This window comes from Panicum virgatum, chromosome 9N (genome assembly GCF_016808335.1).
Source record: "Panicum virgatum strain AP13 chromosome 9N, P.virgatum_v5, whole genome shotgun sequence".
NCBI lineage: Eukaryota > Viridiplantae > Streptophyta > Magnoliopsida > Poales > Poaceae > Panicum > Panicum virgatum.
In genome coordinates this window covers 20,254,000-20,264,075 of record NC_053153.1, presented here as the reverse complement: position 1 = coordinate 20,264,075, position 10,076 = coordinate 20,254,000, and the positions used below count along the sequence as shown (strand labels likewise).

The window sequence follows — 10,076 nt, the reverse complement described above, 5'->3', positions numbered from 1 at the left end:
TCTGAAGCTAGGAGATGCCAAGTCACAATAAATGAACGCAAACAGACAGGGACGTGGGGGAAAGGCGAGGCCCGGCCACTCCACTGCGGCCCGGGAGCATCAAGGCCAAAAGATCCCGAGAGGGGCAAGCACGTGGTCGCGGACTGTTCCATCGAAGACGACATCGTGCTCCTGTTACGTGCCGTGGCAAGTCACTTTCCCAGCCTCTGGCTAGGCTACGGATCCTTCTCATGCTCCAAGCCAGGAGCTCGTCATCTGGCCGGGTTCCCTTGTTTCGATACGGCGATCCCCGGGCGCTCTTCATCTGTTGCACAGTAGTGGTATGATACGATTCCTGTGGAAAAAAAAAATTCAGTGTCACAATTCACAAACAGGTCCTCGCCGTTTCTCAGGGTCGCGCGTACGTCCTTGGGAAGTCATCGCCGCGCCGGGAGGTGTGCCGAAGATCAGCCAGACATGCCACGGCCCTGGGTCCGTCCTCAGCTCAAGTACTTCGAGCCTTGCACGTTACTCTACGAACGAGAGAAAGGACATCGAGCATTCGAGCTGCTGGCCGGAGGGGACGGCGGCTCAAGATGGCCCAGTCCAGCTCCAGCAGGGTGCGTACATAGTACAATTCTACAAGCGGCTGCATGATTCGTTCATTCATTCTACGTACGTCAGCAAAGGCGGACAAGTCGGTGACAGGGCGGCGTCCGACGTTCGGGTTGGCTGTGCGCCACTGTCGCCAGCAAGCGGCTGGGGCGGATTTTTGCGGGCAATCGTGACCGAGGCATGCCGCGCAGGCCTGCAGGGGCACGTACGATCATCGGTACGAGCTGGCAAACGCAAACGCGAGGCTGCCCGTGCTTGTCGTGTCTCTGTCAGCCAGGTGAGATGATACCTGATTAGTTTCCCTGGTAACTGGCAGCTGCCCTATCGGAGTCTCGGCGCTCAGCGGAAAAGCTTCACCACCCCTTCCTTCAAAAAAAAGAAAAAGAAAAAAAACCTTCACCACCAGGCGGGGGGGGGGGGGGGGTGGGCTGGGAGGCTGGTGACCGGCAAAATCCGACGAGCTAGTTTAAGTTGCATCGTATCGCGGATGGGCTGATTTCGTTGAAGCTGCCGGTGTTTTGATACCAATCTGACACAAAATTGTTGTGTGGCAACAAACAAACAAACGGGAGGCCCGCGAAGTGGCCCATATGCGCTGTGCATCGTGGATTCCGGCCCATTTAAAACTTGGTTCTAGCTTCTTCCGCGGCCCGCGGGGACGCATTTCTGTGGAGGGAGGGATATACAGATACTTAATCGTATGGCTGTCTGCTTGCAAGCATTCCGTGCACATGCGTCTCAACTTTAATGCGAGGCGTTTTTTGACATGGTGTGCTTCATTAGGTGGATGCAAATATATATCACTACTCCAACACGCGAATGACACCCCCTATCATTGGCAGACCATGACCTATAACATGGTTTCGGAGCACATATACATAGCATACTTAATTTTCTACGGAGTACTTTATTTCGAAAGTAACAATAGAAGCCACTTTCAGATGCAATAATAATGGGATGACGAGATTTTGGAAGGTCCTTTTGCTTCGGATAAACCTCATTTTCCGTTGGCTTATAGTCCTTCCCTTCTCCTTTTGACGGGAAAGTGAAGTGAGGGCATCACTTGTAGAACAGTAAATCCAAGTTCAATTTCTCTCTACCTTCCATCGCTGAACACAAATAGTTTGAGGCCTAAGACCTGAAAGACAAATAAGGAGCTGTCCCAAACAGCAAGGAGGATGCCACGGGAAGCAAACAAAACAAAAACATGCATCAATTTTTGTCGCTCCTCAGCAAGTCTTCGCACAAATTTATCACACGTCCAGATGCCCGTCAGCCGGCGCACCCGTCGTGGCTTTTATTCTGACACGATCATCGACCGCGCCCAACCAAACCAAACCCGAGAGGTTGTTCCAAACACACGACTCAGAATAATCCACGACACACGGACCACACACATGACGTGCACCGGCCGTCCTGGACGAAGCAAAAACGGCCGGGGCTTATTGTTGCACACGGTACACGTACCAACCTCACACTGACACGGAACGAAGGACCCGGCGGCGCGCGTGGCCGCAACAAGTACGGGGGGATCGGCGGGGAACCACCGGGACACCGCACGGCCGGCCGGCCGGACGATGTCCGCGCGCGCGCGCGTCTCGCTCGTCAGCGGCGGAAGCTGCGCTGCGCGCGCGGGGTCTCGCCGTTCTCGTCGCGGAGCTTCACCGCCGTGTACACGCCGGCGCCCGCCAGCGCGCCGAGCGTCGGCGCCAGCAGGTAGATCCACAGCTGCCGGTAGTTCCCCGCCGCCACCGCCGGTCCCAGCGTCCTCACCGGGTTCATCGACCCGCCCGTCGTCGGCCTGCGTGCACGCGCGCGCGTCAATTCTTTTTTTCAGCTCAACCATGAACGGCACGTCACTTGCTATGGCCTTGTTTGGCATTTTACAAAAATAGCACCCACTTTTCCAAAAAAAAAATCTCGCAGGTATGAAGTACTAAATGAAGTCTATTTGTAAATTTTTTTTAGGAATGAGTGTAATTTTTCGTGACGAATCTAATGGCGGTAATTAATCGGTGATTGGCTACAGTGATGCTACAGTAATCATCCTCTAATCGCACGGTTAAAGGTCTTATTAGATTCTCCAAGGTCAATAGCGCGGGAGTTCTGGAGTTGATTTTGTAAACTGCCTTTATTTGACATCGTAATTAATAATTAAAATATTACTTTTCATTAGCCCGCTAAAATCCTAGCGCGAATCAAACGAGGCCTATCTACTGCGACACGATCGACTTACCCGGCCACGAGGATGTTCAGCGTCACGGCCGCTCCGACCGCGATCCCGGCGAGCTCGCCCACCTGCAACAACAACAACGGAGGGAAACCATCCATCAGGGCCGATGAATCGATCGATCAGCACCAAGCATCTGCTCCATCGATTGTGTGAGCAGCTAAACGCACGGCGCGGGTGTCGGTGGCGACGGCGGTGACGACGAAGAGGAGGTTGAAGGTGATGATGAACTCGGTGAAGAAGGCCTGGGCGGTGGAGATGGTGACGTCGGGCACGGTGACCCCGCCGGAGAGGAAGGGGTGGAAGACGCCCTTGAGCGCGAAGCTGGCGCAGATGGAGCCCAGCACCTGGACGGACACGTAGGCGGGCACCTGGAGCCAGGGGAAGTGGCGCAGCGCGGCGAAGGCGATGGTGAGGGACGGGTTGAGGTGCGCGCCGGAGATGTGCCCCGTCGACAGGATGATGATGGTCACGGCCAGCCCCGCGCACGCCGCGTTCCCGAACGGGCTGATCGCGCCGCCGTACTTCTGGTTCACGATCGGCGCCGCCGTCGCGAAGAAGATGAGGATGAACGTGCCCACGAACTCCGCGCCCAGCTGCACACACACACGCGCGCGCGCACCGCCATTGCTGTCAGCTACAGGAGCTCCACATTGTTGCTTCCATTTTCTTTTCTTTGAAAAAAAAGGAAACTTTGTTTGCAAACAACAGCAATGCAGAACCGCAAATGATTGCAAACGAGACGACGAAATCAACACCGGCATTCAGAGTTTTGAAGCGACAGCACGTCGTTGTTTTCCATCGTCCAATAATAATAATTGCACGCCAAAATCCAATTGAAGTGAACACCGCAGTCTGCAGCGCGATCATGCATCCAGCCGCGCTTTTTTCGGAAACTGCCTGCGCCGCCGTGGGGCAATAATTCAGTGATGGTGTCAACCCAACGACAGATTGGCGACGGACGTGACCGGCGAGAGAGCCAAGAACCAGGCAACCACTCTCGTCACGGACGCCTAGAGCGGCCGTCGTCAGGTCAACTTGAGGTTTTGTGAAAGGAATGATAGGCCTTTCTGTTGGGTCACATCGTCCAAGCAACCTTATCACGAAATGATTGTACTTGGCCACCTTTCCCTATTGGTCGTGGTTGAGATCACGAAATTTTTTTCACAAAAAGACGAATGCATGTATGGAGTACAAAACGAAATTTATTTGCGAAACTTTTTCACGGATGGTTGTAACTTTTCGAGACGAATCTAATGACAGTAATTAATCTATGATTTATACAGTAATGCTACAGTAACTATCCTCTAATCGTGCGGTTAAAGCCCTCATTAGATTGGTCTCGCGAATTTAAAGGGGTCCTATATGTGGTTTTGTAATTAGACTTTATTTAATACTCTAAATTATTGGTTAAAGATGCAAAAAGTTTTCGCGAAATTTTTTTCAGCCCAAACCAAACGATGTCACGATGCAATTGGGCTCGTGTGTTTTCAAACTAAAGACGTCGTTGGACACAACGGGCTGCCGTAGGGATCGGGTGTGGTTAGGTTTCGGTGCCCCGCGGGTGCGCTAACAACACAATAATTACTATTTTTTATGCATCAAGTATCAATATTATAACATACAAATTGTCAATTAAGCATGAAATACAAACATATATAAGTCTTAGAAATAAAAGATCATAGTATACAAATGGGATGGCAACGGATTGGGTACGGTACGGGTGGAGTAAAAATCCACCCTAAAAAAGACCCGTGTTATTTGTTCATGCTCGCCCTCAACTAGACCCGTAGGTGAATATCGCATCCGCACCCGCACTCGCGGATCACCCGTCACGTTTCGGTAACCCGTGGGTGCGCTAACACCAAAACAATTACTATTTTTATGGTGATTATAAAATTTATTTAATTTTGTTGGTTGTAAATCTCTAGACCTAAACTTAATTTATAGAAAAGTCCTATACAAACCTTTTTATTACGGGTGAAAATAAAAGACCCTCACTTGACCCGCAAATATCGCAGGCGCCCGTCAGCCCGTGGGTGAATTTTGGCACCGAATCCGCACCCTGATGGCTGCGGCGGCCGCCGACTGCTATCCATAGCAGCGGTCTAGTACAATTTCTTGCTCATACGGAGCTTTAGTTTCAAGTACGAGAACTAGACCTCACTTTTGTTAAGGCTCATGACACGTCACTTCTAGACTACAGACTAATGTTATTGCTCTTAGGAAAAAGGGACCTGACGACACCTGACAACCATCACTTATATTAAGAAGAAAGAGAAAAAAAGTTTTGCAACAGACATTGCCAAAAAACAGATAAAAAACGCGTTGCGTCATTAAATTATTGCAAGAACTCGCATGAAGAAACAAACATAGATCGATTTGACATCCGAATCCCTTCTCAGTTATCGCAAATATCTGATTGAGTACTTCCAAAAAAACAAACCGGCATGTCCTTGTGTTTATCTGCGATAGACTTCAACACACGCTTCTCCTAAAAATATAATTGTCCAAGTCACTAGAAACTTCAAACAAGTATATCATCTCCTGGGAGTGGTTTACCGGAGAATTCGTATGCATGAAACGAGCGGAGTGGTGGTTGGTTAGGGGACAGCGTGACATGATACGGTGGTGGGCTCGCACGCATCTCCCCCGAGAACGCGCCGTCGCCGCCGCGGCAGGGTGGGCGCCGCCGAGCCGAGCCGAGCCAAAAAAAAAAAAAAAACTCCACCAACTTGGTGTACTTCTAGTTCTAGCTAGGCTCAGGACAGCGAGCAGGTGATGCAGGCTGCAGGCGCTCATGCATACCCATGAGCGAACACTACGCTACACTACCTTTTTTAGCTGCAAATTATGTTACTTTTCGATTGCAAAGCAAGAGTTTCAGACGCCAGTCGAAGTAAAGATTCCTAGATGCTTGAACACATTTCATCCTGACACACAGCCAGCTGCCTCTGCATGACTGCATCTGGCCATAGAGATCGGGGTGTCGGTCTGCTGGCAAGCCTGCACCGGATCCAACGTTCTGATCCCACTTCACCCTTGTGCGATCCTAGTAGTAGCTAGCTTGCTAGTGCACTAGTTCCAAACAAAACACCGACTGGTTTGCAAAGTTTTATCCTACTAGTACACCGGTTCAGATGTAATGCAAGCACGTGGTAGTACTCTAATACTACTGCACAATTTGGAAGCAGCGCCACCACTTCACCGATGGAACTGAAACCACCATGCACGTTAGCGCCGTGATTGTGCTCTTTGTCTGGTTGCTAGGTTGATCAATTTTTAAGTTTAGGAGCTAGCTAGGTAGATGCGCCTAAACAAAAAAAAAACTCCCTGCTGATTCCCAAAAGGAATCTGGATTGTTGGCACCGTTGATCCTTCCTCTAGATTGAAATTCTTGAAACAGCAGTTAATAAGCATCGTTGTGCAAGATCGCACAGGAACTGAAACACACGGGCACCCAACAAAATGCAGGAAAAACCCAGCAGTCAACCGCTGATAGCCGACAATTTTTTTTCAACTACTGTCAGACGCATGATTTTTGTAACGTAGCTTTGACCTAATAATACAGTATAAAATATGAGGAAGCATGTCTGTACCTCGGCCACTAATAATACAGTATAACCAGCTTAGAAATAAACGCAGCAGAACCATCGTCGAGCAAAAACTTCAACGATCAGACGCTCAGAAACAAAATAAACCGCGCGCACACCAAAAAGAAAAGTAGTATCGCGAAGAGAAATGCGACGGCCATAGTGGCCCTCCCAGTCCCAAGGAGGAAGACGAGAAGGAGGAGAAAAACGAGCATTGCAAGAAGGAATGGGGCACGTGCGTGGGCACGCGCATGCTGGGTGTGGGTGGCGTACCTTGCGGGTGAGCGAGACGTCCGGCGCGGGGATCTCGACGACGCAGGTGTGCGTCGCCAGCCCCCACCCCTCCACCGCCGGCAGGCACCTGCACCGGGGCATCGACTTGCGCTCGTACGACAGCGAGTCCACCCGCTCCCCGCCGGAGAACAGCGGCGCCGGCGTCCCGGGCGTCGCCGGCGCCGACCCATTCGGCGGCGTCGACCCCACCTGCTCCATCACTGATGATCTCGAGCTCTACCTGCTTCCTCTCTCTCTCTCTCTCTCTCTCTCTCTCTATCTCCCTTTCTCACCCTCTCACTCTTAAACACTGTCTCTTTTTTTTTTGGTTTTTTAGACCACTGGCGCAGCAGCAGAAATAGGAGATGATGGGCTACTAATTACATGATTTGACGGTTTTTGCAGGGGTAATGCTACGACAGCGGCCGGACGGGCTCCAGCAGGATCGCCGGACCGCGACTACCGATGGATGGCTGCTGCTAGAGATGCATGCTGGATTCTCTTCCTACTACTACTACTCTTTTTTTGTTGTTTTTTTCAGCGGCGTGCCAAGCAAAGATAGTGGCGAAACTTACATGATCCGAAGGCTTTTGTTGATTTCGTGCTAAGGGATCAGTGGGATTGTATCCAGCCTACCAACTTACGCCGTCTCGCTTCGCAACGCCGGCGTGCTTTTGGAGATTGGACGAAGTGGCTTCTTTTTTTGTGATTTTTTTCTGGGTGGGTTTGGATTTCGGACAGGGACGGGATTACATGCTTCGCAGGTTTTTCTCGAGGTTCGGCTACGGCGTAATGGGTGCGGAAGTGGTGCTGCCCGGTGTGTCTCTCACAAGAGCAAGACCAACGCTCTCTCTTTCTCTGAAGATTGCTATTAGAAATGGATGGGAGGAGAGGGATGCATGCCAAGAACAGCAAGAACCGTGTGAGCCGGATGGGATGCAATGGAAATGGATGGGAGGAGAGGGACGCATGCCAAGAACAGCAAGAACCGTGTGAGCCGGATGGGATGCAATGGAGATGCAAGGGTGGTGGCGAGGAGAGGAGGAAGGAGCAGGTGGGTGGCGATGGGCTGGTGGGTTTGGAGGGGGGGGGGGGGGGGAGACTGTGTGGGTGTGTGGGGCTGTGTATATAGTAGGCTGCAGGCGCGCATGAGGGGGATGGATCGAGGTCAATGGCCTCCCCTCCACTTGAGATGGCAGCGCAGCATCTCCCAACTGCACTCGAATCGTGCAAAACGAAAAAGATTGGGCTCGGAGGCATCGCGTCATCGTAACTAAGGGAGCTGGACCTCTTCGAAGTGGCTTGTTTAAACCAAGCTCAGGACAAAGCAGACCCTGGAGTAACTAGCTGCCGGGGGAGTGCACAGTAGCATGCTCTGTTTATTGGACCAGTAACCCTGAAAGGCTGAACGAACTATACTACTGAGCCGTGTAAAGTGCCGGTGAAATTTTTTCATGCCGATTCTGCAAATTGCACTAACAAGGTTCCTCACCTCATCAGAGATTGTTATCCTCTTTAAAAGAAAATTGGGTTCAAAAACAAAAAGAATACCCCCAAAAAAAGTTATTGTTGTACATATATAGTATCGAAGCTATGCTAGCTTCACGCTTTTTTTAGTAAAATATATGGATGGTCCTTGAACTTATCTCAAGGTATTATCTAGATCCCTAAACTCTCAAAATGTATTTTTAGATCCCTAATTTTTTTCACTCATTTGGGTCCCTAAACTTTCAATATGCATTTTACATCCTCAAATTTGGCTCAGTGTGTCATTTCGATCCATAAATTCTCAAGAGAAATTTTCATATCCTGGAAAATTACTATTAATTAATTGTATTGAAAATGAACTGTTTATTAAACTATATTTTTAATAAATTTATTTAGGAATCTTACCACTAAGACTATTTTAATTTTAAATTAGCTGCTTATTAATCATAAATCATGAGTTAATCTAGATTATTTGATATCAATAGTGGATTATAATTTTCTTGTTTAACATGGAGATATCAATGCTAATCTTGAATATTTCCTACTGACTATTTATATTTTGCATGTGCTTTTTATAAATTTATTAAAAATTATTGTTCCCATTCCCAATAAAATCAAAATACCAATTTTATTAAATTTAAAGCAGCAGAAGATTTTTTTATTAACTTAAAGTAGCAAAACAACAATTTATATCAAATAAAAAATAACACCTTATGAGTTTAGGGACCTACACGACACCGCAGTCCAAGTTTATGGACTTAAAAATGCATTTTGAGATATTAGAGGCTTATCTGCCTAGGTAACACCTTCAAACAAGTTCAGAGATTTGAAAATGTATTTTAAAAGTTTAGAAACCTAGATGACACACCGGAATAAATTTAGTGGTCGCTGGTATACTTTACTCTTTTTCTGAAGTCTTGTTCTCCCATGCAAGCATGACACCCTCCTCTACCTAGCTAGCGTAGGCCGAGGAGTCAATAATCACACCATATCGTCTCATCACCGATTCACTATTCTATTAGTTCAGGGACTCAATCATCATTACAGCCTGATTGAGGTCTGGACTTTGGGGCACGGCGCGGCGCGGTGAACTGAAGCCCGCGCTAAAATATTAAGCGCATGTGCAATCTGAATCTGATCGGTGTGCTGCTGCAACGGAAGGTGCGTGACATCTATTCCCCGGAAAGGAAAAACTGAAGATGATCTCATACAAAGTAGAGAGGAAGTAGGAAGCGATAAACAAGCCCATCCGAAGGTTCCGAGCATAGCGGGCACGTAAAAATTGTTGCGCCTGTCAGGCTGTCGATCAGCAGACCACCTGATCTACTCCTAGCATGCAGAGAGATACCGCCCCCTCTGTTCTGAAGCGGCTGACCGCTGACACTACCCTCGGTGAAACATAGGGCCCGCATGTCGGCGACCGTTCGCGTCAGCAGATTATTCGCGGGATCTTCGGAGGTCGGATGGAATGGAACATGCCATATAGATTGAGCTCCCTATTGCTATACACACGCTCTGGTCTTGACCAGACGATCATGGCTGTGAAGTCTCGACTTGTCTGATGCGTCCCCCTCTGCAGTGAGCCCGAGCGGTAGCAGCACACAGCAAAACGCTACCGTTTTGGTCAGAGCTGCTACGTCCCGGCCGTCCGGCTCCGACGCCAAGTTGCCCGGAGATCTTCAGCCCTGTACGTGCTCCACTCGATCCTGTCCTTTTTTGCTCTTCCGCACCGTTCTCTGTCAAGTGCGGTATTGGTAGAGGACTGTACGTGCACCGATCCAGTGGTACTTGCTACTACTAGCTGCTAGTGGTGTTCTGATTTCTGAACATGTGGACATTGAGGCCGGGTCAAATCTTCTGTGCGCGCGCGCGCACCGCCCACATAATCAATTCAACTT

The 10,076-nt window shown here is 49.3% G+C and overlaps 1 protein-coding gene across 1 annotated transcript; it reads right to left on the bottom strand.

The window, feature by feature from the left end:
• Window positions 1-1,783: 1,783 nt before the first annotated feature.
• On the bottom strand, window positions 1,784-7,795 carry LOC120688430 (aquaporin NIP3-1-like). Its single transcript, XM_039970750.1, has 4 exons — window positions 6,691-7,795; window positions 2,995-3,420; window positions 2,831-2,892; window positions 1,784-2,395 (listed from the first exon to the last, which is right to left on the bottom strand). Exons 1-4 carry the CDS (start codon window positions 6,907-6,909, stop codon window positions 2,200-2,202), a joined length of 903 nt encoding a protein of 300 aa, XP_039826684.1. The 5' UTR covers window positions 6,910-7,795; the 3' UTR covers window positions 1,784-2,199.
• Between the last annotated feature and the right edge of the window lie 2,281 nt (window positions 7,796-10,076).